Source organism: Laccaria bicolor, genomic scaffold (assembly GCF_000143565.1).
Source record: "Laccaria bicolor S238N-H82 LACBIscaffold_22 genomic scaffold, whole genome shotgun sequence".
Classification (NCBI taxonomy): Eukaryota; Fungi; Basidiomycota; class Agaricomycetes; order Agaricales; family Hydnangiaceae; genus Laccaria; species Laccaria bicolor.
This window is the reverse complement of record NW_001889893.1, coordinates 169,123-188,561: the sequence shown is the minus strand read 5'-3', so window position 1 is coordinate 188,561 and position 19,439 is coordinate 169,123. Positions and strand designations below refer to the sequence as shown.

General features: G+C 47.6%; 6 protein-coding genes across 6 annotated transcripts; 4 read left to right on the top strand and 2 right to left on the bottom strand.

The window, feature by feature from the left end:
* Positions 1–2,011: 2,011 nt before the first annotated feature.
* Positions 2,012–2,239, bottom strand: LACBIDRAFT_302764 (uncharacterized protein; the record flags this gene model as incomplete). The annotated part of the gene is made up of 2 exons (XM_001883602.1): positions 2,012–2,093; positions 2,151–2,239. 2 exons carry the CDS (start codon positions 2,237–2,239, stop codon positions 2,012–2,014), a joined length of 171 nt encoding a protein of 56 aa, XP_001883637.1.
* Positions 2,240–2,574: 335 nt separating this feature from the next.
* Positions 2,575–4,662, top strand: LACBIDRAFT_302763 (uncharacterized protein; the record flags this gene model as incomplete). Its single annotated transcript, XM_001883708.1, has 4 exons — positions 2,575–2,656; positions 2,722–3,000; positions 3,054–3,426; positions 3,480–4,662. 4 exons carry the CDS (start codon positions 2,575–2,577, stop codon positions 4,660–4,662), a joined length of 1,917 nt encoding a protein of 638 aa, XP_001883743.1.
* A 233-nt stretch (positions 4,663–4,895) lies between these two features.
* On the top strand, positions 4,896–6,400 carry LACBIDRAFT_302762 (uncharacterized protein; the record flags this gene model as incomplete). Its single annotated transcript, XM_001883707.1, has 2 exons — positions 4,896–5,362; positions 5,428–6,400. The coding sequence occupies 2 exons, from the start codon at positions 4,896–4,898 to the stop codon at positions 6,398–6,400; spliced, it is 1,440 nt and encodes a 479-aa protein (XP_001883742.1).
* Positions 6,401–8,031: 1,631 nt separating this feature from the next.
* On the top strand, positions 8,032–11,408 carry LACBIDRAFT_302761 (uncharacterized protein; the record flags this gene model as incomplete). Its single annotated transcript, XM_001883706.1, has 13 exons — positions 8,032–8,144; positions 8,207–8,282; positions 8,339–8,734; positions 8,789–8,800; positions 8,853–9,070; positions 9,119–9,380; positions 9,441–9,539; positions 9,598–9,607; positions 9,665–9,847; positions 9,903–10,145; positions 10,199–10,404; positions 10,456–10,584; positions 10,638–11,408. 13 exons carry the CDS (start codon positions 8,032–8,034, stop codon positions 11,406–11,408), a joined length of 2,718 nt encoding a protein of 905 aa, XP_001883741.1.
* A 147-nt stretch (positions 11,409–11,555) lies between these two features.
* Positions 11,556–12,690, top strand: LACBIDRAFT_302760 (uncharacterized protein; the record flags this gene model as incomplete). Its single annotated transcript, XM_001883705.1, has 10 exons — positions 11,556–11,609; positions 11,664–11,675; positions 11,735–11,762; positions 11,821–11,872; positions 11,931–12,013; positions 12,074–12,183; positions 12,236–12,274; positions 12,332–12,344; positions 12,395–12,520; positions 12,581–12,690. The coding sequence occupies 10 exons, from the start codon at positions 11,556–11,558 to the stop codon at positions 12,688–12,690; spliced, it is 627 nt and encodes a 208-aa protein (XP_001883740.1).
* A 320-nt stretch (positions 12,691–13,010) lies between these two features.
* On the bottom strand, positions 13,011–19,259 carry LACBIDRAFT_185417 (uncharacterized protein; the record flags this gene model as incomplete). Its single annotated transcript, XM_001883601.1, has 21 exons — positions 13,011–13,107; positions 13,162–13,605; positions 13,658–13,834; positions 13,886–14,048; positions 14,104–14,198; positions 14,251–14,369; positions 14,419–14,572; positions 14,622–14,657; positions 14,707–14,758; positions 14,808–15,183; positions 15,239–15,695; positions 15,751–15,975; positions 16,025–16,771; positions 16,824–16,895; positions 16,949–17,179; positions 17,239–17,517; positions 17,569–17,769; positions 17,822–18,304; positions 18,362–18,810; positions 18,868–19,033; positions 19,167–19,259. 21 exons carry the CDS (start codon positions 19,257–19,259, stop codon positions 13,084–13,086), a joined length of 5,043 nt encoding a protein of 1,680 aa, XP_001883636.1. The 3' UTR covers positions 13,011–13,083.
* Between the last annotated feature and the right edge of the window lie 180 nt (positions 19,260–19,439).

The window sequence follows — 19,439 nt, the reverse complement described above, 5'->3', positions numbered from 1 at the left end:
CTGTATGTCTTTTTTGTTGAAATCAAATCAGCAAGCGTCAATTCTTCGTGATCAAGAGAAACAGGGGAGTAAGATTTCCGGTTGTCTCTGGAGGTGACAGAGGCAAACAGATGAGTAACTACGATACAAGCTCTCCTATATATACTGTAGAGTATGAAATAAATGGGGATACAGATGAAATGCCCGGAAAAACAATAAATGTACCTTAATCCGGGTATCGGGCGCATTGCACATGCTCGCACAGCTCCCGGAATTCCAACATTTTTTCACATTGTTCACCTCTCAACACAACATTAATCTGCCTCTTCAGGCCCGTCAAAAATGGTCTCAATTTCAGTTTTTCATCAGTCGAATAGAGACCTCCATTAGCACTGGGCTTACGGCCTCGCAAGCTGTCCAAGTTCTTGAAGATACACGTCTTACGTTCTCAATGCCGCAGCTTCATCGCAAACTCCAAACAAAGCGGCAGAAGAAGGGCAAGGTAGGTGGCCCTTGCCCTGAGTCTAGTGCTCCCTCCTCTGGGGATGTCATCATGGCCACTTAAAAATTAATCATGCTTTCGTTGTATCATTAACTTTTTTTCTTTGTCTTTTCTTTTTACTTCTTCATTTTTTTTGTCGAGCCTCTCATCCACTGTAGCATACAAATATCTTCAAGAATAATCTCTATTGCGTTGTCTTATAATCGTTCCCAGTTACTTGGTCATACACACATACTGTACTCAGCCACATTAGTAATATGTACCATACTTCTCTACAAAACCGAATGCTAAAGTTGAACAAGGGTGTGCCAAATTTCATTAATTTGGCAGATCACTCCTGAAGCAATTCCTGTTAAATTGAGCCCAAAAACATAGAATACGAGTAAGAACTTCCGTGTGAGCCGCAATTTCCAGCAAGAGACCTTATTTCCCCACTGCAGAACCAAACACTGAACTTGAACGGTTGGGCGCCATATTTCACAAACTCGGGAGGTTGTTCCTGTAGCAATTTCGGTCAAGTAGAGCCCAACAACGTAAAAATCGAGCAAGAACTTACCTGTAAGCCTCAATTTAGGATAAGAGACGTCATTGCTCTGCAGAACCGAACATCGACTTTGAATGGTGAGGCGATACGTTTCGCAAACTCGGGAGGTTGTTCCTGAAGCAATTCCGGTCAAGTAGAGCCCAAGAACGTAAAAATCGAGAAAGAACTTACCTGTAAGCCTCAATTTCTGGTAATAGACCTCATTGCTTTGCAGAACCGAACATCGACTTTGAATGGCTAGGCGATACGTTTCGAAAACTCGGGAGGTTGTTCCTGAAGCAATTCCGGTCAAGTAGAGCCCAAGAACGTAAAAATCGAGAAAGAACTTACCTGTAAGCCTCAATTTCTGGTAATAGACGTCATTGCTTTGCAGAACCGAACGCCGATTTTGAACGGCTAGGCGCTATGTTTCGAAAACTCGGGAGGTTGTTCCTGAAGCAATTCCGGTCAAGTAGAGCCCAAGAACGTAAAAATCGAGAAAGAACTTACCTGTAAGCCTCAATTTCTGGTAATAGACCTCATTGCTTTGCAGAACCGAACGCCGATTTTGAACGGCTAGGCGCTATGTTTCGAAAACTCGGGAGGTTGTTCCTGAAGCAATTCCGGTCAAGTAGAGCCCAAGGACGTAAAAATCGAGAAAGAACTTACCTGTAAGTCTCAATTTCTGGTAATAGACCTCATTGCTTTGCAAAACCGAACGCCGACTTTGAACGGCTAGGCGCTATGTTTCGAAAACTCGGGAGGTTGTTCCTGATGCAATTTAGGTCAAGTAGAGCCCAAGAACGTAAAAATCGAGCGAGAACTTACCTGTAAGTCTCAATTTCTGGTAATAGACCTTATTTCTCCGCAAAACCGAACGCCGACTTTGAACGGCTAGGCGCTATGTTTCGAAAACTCGGGAGGTGGTTCCTGGAGCAATTCAGGTCAAGTAGAGCCTAAGAACGTAAAAATTGATCAAGAACTTACTTTGCTATCTCAATTTCTGCTTATGGGCATGGTTTCACCACAAAACCGAATGCCAAAATTGAACGGATGGGCGTTCCATTTCGTAAACTCGGGAGGCGCTCCCTGTAGTAGTCAGCATCAAGTAAAGCCCAAGATCATAAAATTTGAGCCAGAACTCACAGAGTAAATTTTGTAGGTCTTCCGGGAGGTGGGCTTACCAAACCTTGATGCTGGAAATAACTTGTGAGCTGAGTGGAACTGAAGTTCATTTATTTAAATAACGAGGCTTCTACCTGGTAATCTATTTTACAAGGTAAGGGAGAGGAGAGCTAAGTATGAGCGGCCGCAACGGAAAGGGTATGAGCACGAGAGAAAACCCTCAGGGTCCAGGACAAGTGTTGGGTGGGAGGTGTGATTCCAGGACAAGTCGAGTCTCCCACCCGCCAAAAAGTGTGATCCAAACTGTGATTTGGCGGGTCCGTTTTGTGACTTGTCCTGGAAAAAAGTGTGATTTGGCGTGGGACGTGCTGCAAAAAGTCGTGATCTGGGTGTGATTCGAACTCCGAAATCACAACACTTGGCTTGAGACCCACTTCCTTTCAATATGCAGACTTCCACATCCTTGCCCTCTTGGAATGTGATAGAACAGTATGCCGGAATGGTCAAACTGGCAGCTCAAAATGCTGGTGAGTGAGCCCAATCACCACATGTGATCATTGTTGATAACCTTCATGCCATCTTTGATGACTAGATCCAGCTAATTGGGAGTGGAATGATAGATCTGTATGGAAATTGGCCACAAAGAATTGGCAAGGCTTCAAAACCAAGTGGTACGGAACTTCCCAGTGTGCCTCACTGGTCGATCCCAAGTCTACACCTCTGTCTCTTGATCCTCTGACCCGGTTCGATGGTGCTCCACCATCAATTCTCGTGCGAAAGTCTTATCTGACTACGTTTGACCATGTCTGGGCACAAGCAATGTCTTCGGAGGGTGAGGTAGGGACTATCATAACTGGTCAGCCTGGCATTGGTGCGTACTTACTTTGTGACTTCACTATCATGAAAGGTAAACTGTGTTTGAAGGCAAAACTATGTTCCAATATTATATTCTTGTTCGGCTTCTGCAGCACAAACAAATTGTGCTTTTTACAATGGATGGCGAGCATTTATGGCTCTTCTACCATGATGGGGTTTATATGACCACCACAGCGTCACTTGTTGGCGTACAACCAGCAGAACAATTGCCTGTACCCAAGTTGTTATCTTCTGAGGTCTTTCTATGGTCGTTATTTGAAATTGAAGGCAGGAACGAGCCAGAGACATTCCTGGTCAAGCGACCATGTATGCCAGTGCAGACAGCTTCACTGGGTCCATCCCAATACAGGACCTGGGAAAAGGAACGGACTCCTCTGCTCACTGGCTTGCCATTATGGACCCATGATGAGCTCATGCAAGGGTACGCCTTGCCAATCTTATGTTTCTGCCCACAGCTGAGCACACACTTCCCAGGTTTCCATATCAGGAAAACTACCAATCCCTGTTGGATGCACTTCGTGAGGGTTATGCAAGCCCAGCTCAGAAAGAGAGGGATCCACTAGATGTCTTCCCTGGTGCTCGTGCAGTCCTTAAGGAATGTGAAGAAGATGCTGTTCTCTCAGAAGACAGTGTTCTATTGTCACCCGAGGATGCCCTCCACTACCTTCTGGAAGCAGCGATTGACCGTTTTGGATACTCTGCTCATGATGTATTCAGTGCCGTCTTCGACTACAACTCGTCCACCCAGTGCCACCAGGAAGCTTTCAGGATCACATACACAGATTTTGAAGCTGCTGCATCTGCCCTCCCAAATAATCAAAATGCCGATCACAATATTTCCCATTGGATCCTTGCTCTCTGGCCAGTTGATTCAGCCCCTTTTGTGAGAATCCGTTGGGAAGTTAAATTCAAGTCGAAATGGGTTGGCAAGAATGTGATTCAGCAAATGAGTGCAGTTGAAGACGACGCACTTCGCCATCAAATTCGCATCCTTCAACGGAATCCCAAAGCAGTGTCATTGACGGGACAGTTCCTCGAGCCTTTCGTTCATGATTCTATAGCAAACTCTACGGGCAGCTTCTGGCCTCTTATTAACATGGCCTCTAACAACGCTGATCCACCTCTTTTCACCATGCTCCGAGATTCCGTTTCTAGTGGTGTACAGTTTCCCAAAATCAAGCGCGAGATTGTCAAATTCCATTCCGTTGCTGGCCTCTCCATGGAGAACAACATATACTATATACCCGCAGACACAAACTTCCCGTTGTTTGATTCTTTCACCGTCGACATCAATCATTCAACGAAGTCAGCCGTCTTGTGGGTCTTACAGATCACCACGTCACGATTGCATGCAGGCTCGGCGAGAGGCTATCTGAAGATCCGCAGCATTATTGCGAACTTGAAGAGTCAACTTAGGGGGGACCCGCCGCCAAAGAAGACCACGAAGGTGGCTGCTGGACAGGCTAGCTCAACGCCACATGTGCGAGTGTGCTACCTCCTCGTCGTTCCGCAAGGCGACTACGAGCCCCAGACTCAGTGGGACTTTCCGAAAGGATGGAATGAGAATTGTGACAGGCATGATCACCGTGGTAATGTTTATTGCTTAGAGGTCCCTGTTGGAGCATGTTCTCAAGGACGTACTGAGTTTTGGATGTAGACATAGACAACGAAGTGTATCTGCGAAAAGAATGTAGAATGTACTCGATGTCAGCGAAAGACTGCAAAGAGATATGAGCGTTCACGTGATGATGTTACGGCAACATTCATGATTTCAATTCTCATCGCGTTACTACACGCTCAAATTCACGGAAGTACAAGACCGAAGTGGCCCCGGCCTGACCTATCTATCAACCCCTGTATCTCTAGCAACTCTCTTCGTTCACGACCATCATGACTACTTTTAACGACTACGACCAGAACACACACCAAATCGAATTCGACGCCCCTCTGTCTGCGGAAGTCGCCCCCGGAGGCATCACGGAGAAAAAACACTTTTCTATCGACCTAAGTCTCGAATTGGAGCGACAGCTAGAACACATGGAATCCCCGCCAATCACCCCAGCTCACGATGTCACCGCTAGCGAGACACGACAGAAACATGAAGCACTTGACCCAGAGATACTCGCCCATATCGTTATGCAGCTCCGACATTCGCTTTTGGAGGTGACGAAGGAGAGGGACGAGCTGGTCAAGATGCTTGCAACGGCGAATGCGGAAGAGGCATCGGCGAAGGATGCATTGCAGCTCATGACGGATAAGGCCACACAGATGGATGAAGAGCTAAAGGAGACGAGAAAGCAAGTGAAGGAACATGAGGAGGCGATTGTATGTCTGCGTGCTAAAGTAGAGGAGAGCAGGTCAGTAGAAGTCGTTTCTTTGTCTGCGGTTTTGTCCTGATTAGTTCCGTTCTGCTTGATTTTAGGCGCGGGGTCATGAGATTGCAGACAGAAAACCGTCGCCAGAGTATGGCGCCGCTTGATCTTTCGCGTACTGTTTCACTGTCGGCGTTTGCTGGCCCGCCCTCTTCGAAACGCGCTTCCTTTACGCCCTTGACCGGAACATCTGCTGGTCGACCGGGACACAGGCGAATTTCATCCATTTCTGATACTACGCAAGGTGGCTTCCTTTCGCCAAATCTGGACCAACCACCTAGCCCGAATCCGCAGACACCCGCCTTTCCACCAGACACCGCACTGCCACCCAACTCACGCCGTTATTCCGGACTTTTTGGAAGGCAGTCACCGCCTCAGGTCGACATGCCAGACCCTACCACTGCGGAACTTGAAACGCTTCGCAAGGAATTGAAAGCGGTGAAAGACGAGCTTGACGCCTCCCAGGTTGAACTTACAGAGGCGAACGAAGCCAAGGAGGCTTCAGATACATGCGTCAAGGCACTGCGCGAATTTATTGCAGAGAATAATATTGGGGCATCAGTCAAACTTCCTCTCCCACCTCCCACGGCAAACGGTGACGAGGTAGGGACAGGTAAAGCCAGCGCGGTGGGATGGGGATTCAAACTTTGGGGAGGCGGGGTAGATTCACCGCTTAAATCTAGCACAGCGACGCCGATTAATCCGGCTTCTGTCGCGTCTCCCTGCACCACCTCAACGCCAACCCTTCCAGCTACAGCCCCACTGTCGCGTAAATTAGGGGGCTTCTTTGGGTCTCGTGGAAGTGTCTCTTCGACACACTCAATGTCGCCGTCATTGCCAGCATTGCAGCCAAATACAGTTCGGGATTCCACTTACAGCTTTTCGGACACTTCGTCGGTCACTGAACCTGTCAGTCCTGGAAGCGATATTCATGGTCTGGGCACCCATATCGTCGTAAGGGACGTCACCAATTTATCAGATGCTGGCTCGGAGACGAGAAGCCTGAAAATTGAGCTGAGGTGACTTCAATAGACTTTTATTCCTTTTATTCCTTTTTTTACGGAACGGTTACGACTTTAACGCAAACTAAATAAGAAGCCCATATCGGTTCAGCCTTTCATTAACTTATCTTGGCTTCAGGCCTTATTACATGTTTCCCTCATATCTCTATCTCCCTGTATCTATCCTCGGTTTGTGATACCTTGTATCTATGTTCACCTCCACCACCACCACGCGCACTATGCAGTTTTGACATTGACCCTGATATGGTGACCGAAATTGGGAAGGAATGTTCCTCAAACAGAAATCATTGATTGGGGTTTTGCGTAAGGATCTCATCACGGAGGACAAGGAGGTTCCATTGGGCGTCTAAGTAATATGAAGTTATGGCATCGCGTGAACAAACTAATCTCAAGTGGATGAGAAGCCAGACGGTCCGAACCCTTCCGAACCAGGACGACTACGGTACGAAATGCGACGTCAGCTGTGTAAGAGGGATAACCGTAATATTTGGTTGGGGAAAGCTGTGGTACAATATAGAAGATGCCTCCTTGTGAACGCTTTCAAGATAGTATGTTGCATATTTTTGAGAGGGAAGGAGAACTTGAAGAGAGGAACCAGGACGAACGCCCTCTTCCGCTCCTACCGTGCTTTACACTCGAATAGAGCTCTGACGTTGAGGAATTTCGAGTGAGTATCCATAGATGTCGAGGGTAATAGATCTTCCGATTACGATGACACCGATTAAGGATCGAGCGAGGAGAACGGGAGATTGAGTATGCATCCCAAGAGTCCCTGATCCTCTGGACGGATGAGCGGTTGGCATTTGTCGAAAGAAATTACATAGCACGACTAGAAACATAGGGAGAAGAGTTCTACTTATGTCCCAATAACCTTTTGTTAGGTCCCACAGGAGTATTTGTAAGAAAAGGCGAAAATGACGTCACCAAAATTCGGAAGCCCTATTTATTGCCTTGGGGTCCAAGTCTGGTAGGAAATAGACAAGAGTCCTCGAGGCTCATCAACCATAACTTTTGGACGAGACGAGTCTTGACGGCATGGGAAACGCCAAGCCACACGGTGTGGTGTGGCCCAACACCACTGTTACAAGCCCACTGAGGAGTTTACTCGATACTAGGTATACTCTGGCTATCTTTTACAGCTTGATTGAATCAACGTTGATGCGTTCCATCGTTGATCAAGAGATGGTATAGGACAGACGGTGACCTCATCACGTAGCCAAACAAGATATCAAGCCCCCTTCGGGAGGTGATAATCTCCGAGGGAGGATAACACCTCGTGACGACCATATTTATCCACCTGGAGGCGTTTGGACGGTAATTGAGGCCAGGGAAGCTTCACAGGCAGCGAATCGTTGACCTGAAATCTTGCCTAAACAACCGTGTGATGAGCACCAAAAGTTCACTGCAAACGCTGTGCTCCACTGCGGAGTTGAGCTTTCTGGACATTGTTGCAGGATTTTGAGGGCGAAATTCTATTTTGAGAGTGTACACTGCACTGCCACGTTATGTGACGGAAGCAAATTAGCCGAAGCGGATATCTTCGCATGGTCACACTGCGGCTATCTTTGGACATTGACAAGATGGAGACGTTGATAGCTTGGGCACGATACCCCTTCATCTTCTACTCCCATCATGTCTTGCTCCACACCGTACGATAGGCCTGGAGACGACTCAGGAGGTCAAGACAGCCCAGCGAAGAAACGTAGAAAAGGTGCAGCACGCCTCAGTTGCGCTGAGTGTCGAAGGTATATGCGCCACACAGTTATAATCGCTTACGCATCCCTCATTTCAATTTCACTCGTCGCAGGCTCAAGTTGAGATGCGATCGAGCGGTTCCATGCAGCTCATGTGTAAAACGTGGATGCGGAGCAATCTGCCCCGATGTATGATTCTAAGCGTGCATTTGAAAATTGAGAACATTTCTCATTATTGCTTGTAGGGGTCGCTGACAACTGGCCAGGGAAATCGGTGCGGATTCTGGCTATTAAATGAAGAGGTTTCTTTAATTGAGACGATTTTTTCCCCCAGTTTCGTCCTAGCTTCTACGCAAGAGCTGCACGAGAAGATCGCAGAACTGGCGGTTCGCGTCCGGGAGTTGGAGGATGCGCTTCGCTCCTCTCATTCGCGTCTGTCAGTGGAGCAACATGCATTGTTGACCGAAGAACTATTAAAAATCAAAGCACCCTTGCAACGTGAATTACCTTCAAATCGAGACCCAAACGCCGTAACAGTGAAAACGGAAGAGGTCGATCCTGAGGTCGTCGACGCGTTTGGTTCTTTGCAAATTAGCGTTTCTGGAAAATCGAAATATTTTGGGCAAATTGCCAACTCTTGGGTATTTTTATATCTGATCCGAACATATGTAGATCGCTTATGACTCGATTCACAGTATTTCCTTCAAGTTAGTTTTCATCCGGGCGTGTTATTGTACGATCTAATTATATCTGTTGTAGAACGAGTTACGGCCCGGAGAAGATGGGGAACCAGACGATGCTCTCATAGATCTATCCAACGTCCTTTCTCCCGAAATTCTTACTCGAGCATCTGCATTTCCAATTTCTTCAACGTCTCACAACGACGACGTTAACGCACAGTCGCTGTATTGGTATCTCCCCCCTTCTGATATTGCTACTGCATTGCGTTCGACTTACTTCTCGCACGCAGCGTGGATGTGAGTTCGATTCGTGCTGAGCATCGCGTTTCTCTGACTGTTTATCAGGTACAATCCAATTAGCGTCGATGCGTTTGATACCCAAGTCTTCACGCCGTTGTACGCACAAGGACCCACAACGATAACCGACGAGCCTATTCACTCCCATCGCCTCTCGCTAATGTTCATGGTTCTTGCGATTGGGTCGCTCATGAACACCTCTATACCTGCGTATAATCGGGATGCTGAAAAGTACCACCAGCTCGCACGAGCCGCTTTATTCAACACAACTATATTTGATGAACCTACGATCAATGCCGTTCAAGCGTTGGTAAGGGATTTTTTTCTCTTCTTTTTCTTCATTTATTGACCCGAGCTTATACGCGCATAGTACTTGATGGTGTTTTATCTCTTCTTGGCCGATCGACATGGGACGAGCTCAGGAGCTCGCTGGGCTATCATGGGTATCGCCGTAAAGGTCGGACAGAGCGTAAGCTATGTTATCTTCAAGTCCGTGGCGTTTTCATTAATGTCGATCCTTATTGTAGATTGGTCTTCGTGAGTGAAGGTAGCTGAATTGTGCGACTGGCATATTGACCACCTGTTACCGACAAGATCGGGACAGCGGCCGCTGGAAAGTTGACCCTCAGGAAACTCAGCAGCGCCGCGAACTGTTTTGGGAACTGTTCACCTATGATTCTTGGCAGTGTTTGACGTTTGGGCGTCCGCCGTCGTTTGCTCTGCCACACATCGATTGCAAGATGCCGTTCCTGAATGATACCTCGGAAGAGAATAGTTGTGAGTGTCAATCGCATGATATTGCGTCGACCAAGATCTGAAACAAAGGCGTCAGTCCATGCTTGGAAACATCGATTTACGTCGGAATGTATGAATTCTTTACACGATCAAGCATTTGTTGCCAAGATGCCAACATACGCCACTGTGCTCCAGTTGGATCGCAAGCTGAGAGCCTTCCCTGTCCCACCGATACTACAAATCGCTGGGTTCGGGAGCTCTCAGCCGCGTCAAAGTGCACATCCGGATACTATCATGCTCACCTTGCAGCGACACATCGTCTTGGCCATTAGAGAAACCAGTATGTCTCTATGGGCAGACATTCACACTTGAAGAGGCTGATAGAAATTGTAGATTTGCTCTATCTCCATCGAAGTTTCTTCGCCAGGGCTATTAGCGATCATCCTAAAGATCCGCTAGGTAGTCCTTACGGAACTTCCGTAATCGCAGCGTATCGTAGCGCTGGCTCCCTCGTCGCGCTTATGAGGAATTTACACACCCAGCTGCCAGAGCCCAGTGAACGAATCTGGTTTTTGTGGACACATATGTTCTCGTGTGCTGTGCGTGTTAAAATGTTACTTTTTGTGACATCCTCATCTTAGGGCGCCTAGATTGTTCTTGGATCTATCGTCACCAGATGTCCCTCGATGAGCTTAGCCCCATCGGCGCTGGTGCAGCTTGACTCAGCGTGTGAATTGTTCTCAAAAGCGGCGCGTGGATTCCGCGCTGTAAGAGTTCTGGTGAGGTCTGCGTCTGATATTTATAAGGATCGTTCCTTACGTTGAAAATATAGGATATTATGCTTCACTTGCAAGAAAAAGCTCATACAAGTTTGGAAGAGTTCCGTCGGGGTCTGGGTGTGCCCTCGGCACGGTACGGATCCTCTCCCACAGGGCGTTCGCCTGCAGATGACGACGATGAGCTTTCCATTCTGGGGGGCAAAACAAGGCTCGTGAAGATGGAATCTTCGTCGCCTCACCTGGAGCGCTCGCCCACATCTCACAACCCTATCGTTCCTCTGCCATTGTCTCCGACAACGCAGCACCAAGTGCATCCCAGTGTTGTGGAGTATCTACACTCTTTTGGTCAAGCTCCCAACGGCATCCAGAATCACCAAGCGTCATTGATGATGGAGAATGGATCGTACTCTGAGCAGCGCACCCAATCGACACTGAACCAAAGCCCCTATTCGGATTTGGAGCTTTCTCCGGTGTCGATGTACGGGGTATCAGCGATACCGACGTCGCCGTCTTTCCAAAGTGAACCTGCGTCATACATGCAGCAACCTTCAATGCAGATGTTGGGTCATCAGCACCAGCAGCAATATCAGCCGAATGATCTGCAGCGTCAACAAAGTGGGCAGTCGTTCCCTCAATACTTTCCGGTGTTTGACTATGGTCATGCGACGATGGGGAACGAAACAAATGGTGTTGGTGGGTATGTGCCAACGTTAGAAAAGAATCCCGCTCCAGGACAGCAAGGCCAGCAAAGGAGAGGTTCTGGGACACCAGAGGCGACGATGCAAACGACTTGGCAGGACTTTGTAAATACTTTGGGCATGTAATGTAGTTGAGAATAATTATGTAAGCTTCATAATTCGGTCACGAACCAAATAGTTGAGGCTCTGGACAAGAGACTTCAGAACTAACTTTCCTTCTTTCCTCTACAGTCTCCACCCTGTGCTCATCATCAAGTGCACTCAACGTCGGCCATGTCGCCGTGTGGCTCATCAACGAAGGGGGCGTCGTTCGGCCGAGGGAGACCCGTGAGTGCTAGCTACTCCAACATTTGCCTCTATCACACCTTATGGGACTTTCAGATTCAGAGAAAGGTGCGCATCAATTTTACAAACCCACGTACGCGGAAAGTGCATCTCAGCGAACAACTTAGGTCGTTGTGTGTGGAGACGGCGCATGCGGTCAGTTCTCGTTCCTTTCCTCCGTGCCGCAGTCTTACTTACACTATACTGTCTAAAGGAAAAACGTCACTACTAAACGTATTCACGCGTGGTTTCTTTACTCAAGTATAGTGGGTAGCCATTTCAAGCCAGGGTGATGTCACTCATCAATGTTGCCCTTCCTATCAGCGAACCAACAGTCTTCGAGAATTACGTGCATGATCTATACGTCGATGAACAACTAGTGGAGCTAAGCTTGTGGGACACGGCTGGTACGTCTTCACATTGTTTGCGCGATGCTTGAAAGATAATTTGTTCAACACTCTTCCTAGGTCAAGAGGAGTTTGATAGGTTACGATCGTTGTCGTACGCGGAAACGCATGTCATCATGATTTGTTTCTCTGTGGACAATCCAACGTCGCTCGAGAATGTCGAATCGAAGGTCTGCTTACCTGCTCAGCTTATAGTCGCAGGAGGCTCATCCTTTTGGTTAGTGGTTAGATGAGATATTAGAATACTGTCCTGGAGTAAAAGTATGTCACAATCTCGATTTTATGGCAATTCCTGTCTGACATGGCCCCCCTTCTTAGCTTGTTCTCGTCGGTGCGCAGGAGCAAAGCGTCCCATCTGTCGCAACTGATTCCAACTTCTAGCTTTGAAATGTGATCTACGGGACGACCGGGCAGTGAAAGAACGGCTACAGCGTTATGGAACGCATACGGTGCAATACGAAGAAGGCCTTGCCGTCGCTCGACGAATACGAGCATCTCGATATCTTGGTTAGTGTGCCTGCTTCCATCCTAACCACCTCACTCTTACATCCCGTATGCTCTTTTTAGAGTGTAGCTCGAAGCACAATCGTGGCGTTGCGGAGGTCTTTTACGAAGCCGCACGTGTATCACTCAGCACCCGGCCGAAAGGCTCGGACGGGGGTTGCATTGTGATGTGATAGATGGACAGCGTACCATGGTCTTTGTTTTTGTCATTGGTTCCTGCCGACTGTCATTAGATTCCCTTTCTCTCCCTCTCACCTTTGTTGTATTAGTATACCCTCGACTAATCTGTCCTTATAACGCCCATATATAGCTAGGCCCGGCCTTCGTCCCTATCCCACTATACCTACCTTGCTACACAGCGACTTCTCTTTGCATTGATACCTAAGCCCACACGTCTTGTTATGTAGTCATCTATTCATGCCTTTGGACATTCATTCGTAGTAAATAAATTACCATCAAGTTTCAGCGACGACCTTGTCGGGATCAGTGAGTCGAAAACGAAAGCATCCAATTAGTGAAGGGAACAAAATTATACATCCAGCTATACACATATGACGAGGGGGAAATCAATGACCAAACCCAGTCATGGCCTAGGAGGTGAGTCAGCCATCATCGAGATCGGAAGCTACAGACAGAATACTTACATATGGAATGCCATTCACCGGAGGAGCTTGACCAACGAAACCGTTCGTCAACAGCAATGTACTACCAAAGCCACCAGGGTTGATGATGGGAGCCTCAGACTCTGTCTGCTCCTTTTGTGCATCCTTCTTCGACCGCTCCTTGACTTCCTTCTCAAGCTGAGCCAATTTTTCCACCAGCGACCGTTGCACTTGAATTTTGTAAGGCATATAGAAGTCAGTGAGGCCGTGTTGCCATGAGAGCTCCTCCACAATGTCGGAGCGGAGGAGATCGAAGCAGACGTATAGGAGAGCGGCAAAACACTCCTTGTTTCCAATGTCCACGAAATATGAAAGTAGCTCCTCGGCAACCTCTGTCGATGCCGAAACAGCGGCGGTGACCATTGCATCCTTGTACAATTTGTCTTGTTTCGAGAGCGATATTGACTCTTCCCATCGCGCGTTTTTCTAGAGGTTAGTCGTCAGCAAAAGGAAAGCAAGGTGCGGATGGATTACAAACCTTGTACAAATGAGCAGCAAGTCTGCGGAATTCAAGAAGCTCATGTTTCTCCAAGCGTTTAGCAAGGCTGATGTTGTTGAAGTTGTCGAAGCTGTCGATAGAATCACGGAGTGTGTTGTAATCTTCTTCCTCAATCAAGAGGTCGTTGTATGCATCATTGACAGCTTCAATGTTGAGCTTTGAGAGATAAATTAGATAGTTGCAGATCAAGGAAAGAGCAGTACCCACATGTTGTACGGCGATAAGATACGAACGAAGGAGGGGAATGTGGTCCATTGGGCGGAACATACGAACGACACGACTATGATCGATACGCGGGATGAGAACGCTAAGCAGATCTGTCAACAGCGTTGGCTGCTCCTGGAGGTAGAACGACAATGCCTTGTAGTATCTTTAATATTTTTGTCAGCAAGCGAGACGCCGCACATTTTTATTAGATCACTTACATCTCCACGTTTGCTGCCCGAACGATGACTTCTTTGAATTGGTTGTGTTCCCAAGCGTCAGAAGAGCGTTCAATCATGGCCAGAGCAGCATTATCCTTGAATTGTATTGGTCGAAGCCACCATGATGCGCAAAAGGAAAGTACGCACAAACTCATCATATTTGATGTAAAGGAACACGAGTTCGGGCCAAAGGTGCGCTTTTTCCGTTGCCTTGATAACCTTGGGAATATTGATGCGAGAAACGAACAGCTTCAAGTGTTCCATAACTGGAATATGACTAGTGAGCAGATATCCAGAAGCGAGATACTACCTTACGTTTCGCTGGCTTGTACTTGCTGAGCAGGATCGACAGCTCGGTGAAGATACCCATATGCGCGCGTTCCAAGCTTAATCCGGCTTCCAGAAGGCTGATGATTTCCTCAAAGTGACCCCGACGTTCGTAAAGTTGAATGAGAGCACTGAGTTCCTCCTGTAAAGACGTTAGTAGTAGACAAACCTCAAAGGCTTTCCATGCTTACAGCATGAACGATGATGTGTAGACCACAAATTTGAGCCTGTGAGAGATGTCAGAGTATATTCGTTTGTAGATACATAAGAACTGACCAATCGGAATTCGGATTTTTCAATGCAAGCAGCGTGGACTTGTTTCCAAACCCTAAACCCCATGTAAAATGTGTTTCAGAGCAGTGTCAGAAGATACGCACTGTGTGTTCCCAGCCTTGCGGGCACTCTCCACAGCAGATTGGTTCTCTCCGAGATAAATCAAAGTCGTTGCCAAACGGGCCCAATTCGAGATGCTGGTGAACAACAGCTTGGCGGCTTGGTATAACTCATCCTCGAAGCACTTCTCTCCGACTTCGAGAATGTCTGCGACATTGGTCATGCCCAGGAAGTCCTCCATATCATGCAGACGGTCGGTTTTGGCGTATGCGTAGGCAAGTTCTGTGTCAATCTTGGGTTCGCGAAGAGACTTGCGTGCCATTTGAAGGTAACGAACGAGGTCGTCGTGCTTGCCAGCGTGATTGGCGATCTCAATCACTTCTGAGAAGTTAGAGGGATCTTGTGCTTTGATATAAGAATCTACAAATGTTATTAGTGAAAGCGCACTCGAAGAGACATTAAATCTGTGACGAACCAACGGAGTCTTTGATACGCAGACCATCAAGCTGCGCCTTGGCAAGTCTGCTCCAGACTTCTGTTTGGTTGACCTTGTTGGCATACTCAAGCCCACGATCAATCGACACAATATGCTCAACCAGCACGTTGATCGCCATCGCATGCTGCTCATGCTTCTTATAAATTGTCAAAGCCTCCTCGTAGAGACTGTGTTCCGTCGCAATTTTAGCGATTTCGGCAGCGTCGTAGTTCTGGAGCTTGTTGATATAACCAACAACCTTGCCCTTGTCTGCGCGAATAGCAGTGAGGAGAAGAAGGTTCTGCAAATTCTTGTTGTCACTGAAGGGTGACGGTTCGATGATGATCTTCTCCAGCAACTCAATGAGCTCGATCGGCAGATCCGCCTGCAAGAAGGCCTTAACGGTGATCGAAACATCGTCAGGATCTGTGCACTCTGGAAGGGCAGTCGCCACGATCTGTCAATAAATACAATGAGAACGCAAAACCAAACATGGTACGGAAGAAATGAACTTGATCAATAAGAGCCCGACGATGCATGTTATCCGCGACGAGAACCTGTGCCCAAAGGTCGGGCTGGCGACGCTTGATCAAGTAACGTGCTTGCTGCTTGAACATGGAGTTGTCATTTGTGATTGAAATCAACTCTTCATCACAGAAACCTTTCGCGTAGGCAATATACGCCAAATAGGGATCCCGAGCTTCGCAGAACTTTCCAACAATCAAAGGTTCATAAAGCTAGAACAAAAGTCAGTATATTTCCAGGGACAAGATGCATATAATGTACATTGTTTTCTTTGAGGAATTGTTCGGGGTTGTTGTTGCTGTCAATGTAGATCTTCGCTACGGCATTGAACACCGCTGGGTCTTGGCTGCCAGCTTGAACACGAGTTTCAAGCCAAGGAAGGATCAACTTCAGCCTATTGCGTTGTTCAACTTCATGGACAAGCTCGTCGATGGGGAAATTGCCAGTGACTGAGGCGAGGAGACCCTTGATGGTCATCTCATCGCAGTCAACGTCCAACAGACCACCAACAACCTGGGGAGTTCTGACCGAGTTCACGCGCTGCACGTAGACCTCGATAAACTTGGTGAGGCCGTTCTGATACAAGTAGAGAACGAGGTCGTGAACGAAGTCGAAGCGGTCGCAGACAATGATAAGGGGGAGTTGATCGGTAAGCTTCGCCTCTTTGAGGAAGTTCTTGACCTTCTCCGGGTTGTAGAAGTTGCTTTCTCTGCAAATGCGTTCGACCTCGCGGATCTGCCCAGTACGGGTAGCAGCCTGGATGTATTTGAAGTGGACCTCTGGATCTTCAGACAGATTGACTATAGAGCCAAGGTAGTAATACAGGCCTTCGAAGCTCTTGAAGCTCTCGAACATCTCGATAAGTTTGACTGGTCCAAGAATGTCAGAGTACTTCGTGGCAATTTGGATAACGACTTGAAGGTTTTGACGGATGTTGACCCGAAGCATTTCTTGTAAACAGGCCATGGATTGCGCCGTGGTCAGGCGACTGAAGTAGTTGACAAGCCACTAGGAAAAGTCTCAGTATGGAGAAGTAATAAAATGAAAGGAAGAGACGAACGTCAGGTTGAAGACCAGTAGTATGAACGATGGCACGCTTGATATCCGCGATATCCTCGTAGTGTTCAAGCGCCTGTATTCTCGTTGTAAGTGCGGGGGATAGTGATTGAATAGGGGAATACATACCCGTTGTAACAAACCAGCCTTCTCGCAAAGGTTGGCAATCCTTGGCCTATCGTAGTAGGTGAACATCTCATTTCCGAGAATAGCGTCAGCAACTTGAGGCGCGTGGACAAGATTCATCTCCAAAAGACGAGTTTGTAGGTGACCTTGCTCGGGCTTGTTGTCTTTGAGTGCATCTAATAAGAATGAAGTTGCAGGTTGGATCATATTCTGAGAAATAAAGATATCGACCACCTTGTTGAAGAGATAAATAAGTTAGGACATAGTCAGAATCGGCTAATGAAAACGCCTACCCGTTCGACGTCAACCAGGGGACCAGAATCGTCATTCACCAACTGAGCAGCGAACTCCGCACCCTTGTCAGGGTTGGTGCGCATGATGTGTTGAAGCAAGGCAACATAATCGGGTGTATATCCCACTGTCTTTGCATAGCGCACGATCTTGTCAGTCTGACCGGTTTCGGTAAAGCAAGCTATGGCTTTGTTTGGAACGTTGGCACGTAGGTAAACGCTGAGGGCAACGTTCATGTCATGAAGCCGTACAATGTCACCAAGTTCCTCGCTGCATGTCAACTGAAAATTTGTCAATGTCGGTCTCAGAATGTAGCGTTCGACCTCGCTCACTTTGTGCTCCTTCAACCACTTTTCCAAGAGTTGCTTTCTTCCTTGTTGGAGAACGGGTCGCGCAAGTTCAATAGACTCTAGATGATTTAGTTCACCCTTCTCGAGGAGGATACCAAAGTATTGCAGGATGGGGGAGAGTCCACCAGGTGGCGTAGGTGCCGACTTGAATGATTCAATGACAGCGACTGTGCGTAGGATTCCCTGATATGGAACGTGAGACAGTCAACGAGCATTATATTGAGTATGAACATACTCGGGGTGAGTTAGCGGCGACCTTGGCGGCCTCGCCATACTGTCCACTCTGGAACAATTGCTGGTATTGCTTAATGTACAAATCATCCGCACCAGGAAGATTTGCACGACTGGCCAGCTTGAATGCTAGTTCGGTGTTGTTCAATGTTGTCAATATGTAAGGAATGATCGTTTGCTCGTCAACATTAACGCTAAGCACTTGACCCTTCTTGTTGACACCGATGATGCCGTTCGTAGCTTCATGTTCTGCCGTGACAAATATCGTCTCGCCAGAAATCCGGTTCATGTATACGCAAGCACCAGTTTCGAGGTCGTACAAGTGGATGAATCCATACTTCGTGACCAGAAAGATGATGCCGTGTTTCTTGGATACCTGCATAGCCACAGGGAAATCGTTGGTCGCCTCGGGTGGGAAGTAGACATCGACATTCTTCTTAGTGAACGGAGGATCGGGGGATTGATGATCAATCTCGACAACGTGCAACTACAATGCATGATATCAGAATATAACACCAGGCAAAGGAGAAAAAAGATTCATTACCTTTGCCCCTGTAGCAGTGCGAACAGCGAATGTAAAGAGCTTTGTGGGATTTTGGTGGCCGTCTAGCTTTATCTCGGCGAAGGAAGCGGCGTGTCCCTCGATTGGTTGACTGACACCGCGTTCCCGGCTGTAAAGTTGCATTGAGCCCTTGACCTTGAATGCGGATGGGTTTGTTGTGTTCCCAGAGATACCAATGAGGACTAGCCACTTCTCATCAGATGTGACGCGGTAGTTGATTATTTGGGCTCCAGCGAGAGTAGGATGGCGGTCAAAGATCTTCTGAGGAGGGGATGTGGGGTCGGAGATGGTCCAGTGGAACACGGATGATTCGGTGACCATGCCAATGGTAGTTTCATTGACCCATTTCCAGAACACGATGTCCTCGCTGTTGACATGAGATTTGACCTTTTGCTTGGTCTCAATGTTAAATATTTGCAATGTGCGAGCAGCTGGAAGTGAGGACGTTCAAAAGAAGCACAAGGGGGGCGCCGAGGGAGTATACATACCTTTCAGAGCAAGAATCTTTTGTGAGGGGTGCATAATGGCAGAGTCGGCGGAGATTGGCCGCCGTAGGACATTGTTGGCATCGGCGAGGTCGATGATGACGACTTGGTTCTGTTCATTGATTTTTTCTCGTACGCAAATGAAATGATCAGATTCGAGTGTCAAAGTCTTTCATAAATGAATATATAAGAACACGAAGATGAGAGAGAAGAAAAGGTACCAACCTGCCAAGGGTAAGGAAGTTCATGCGTGGAACGTCAGTGGATGCACGTCAGCAGTTGTGTGTGTCGCGTCAACGAACCTGGAATGAAATGGAGGCTGGTTGAACGCCCAAACTTGAAAGTTGAAGATGCTCGCAGAATGCGATGGGCTTGGAGGAGTCCACTGCGGCCATGGAAAGGGAAAATGAGAGGATGCGACGTCGTGGTTGAAGGAGGGCAAAGGCAAGTATTGTTGTTTGGCCGTGTTGCATTCCTAATACCTGCGGCAACGCAGCACCAAAATACTGTTGCACGTCCAGTACCCTCTTGCGCTCGTAAAATCGCCGTTAAATCGCCTATGTATTCCATCATAT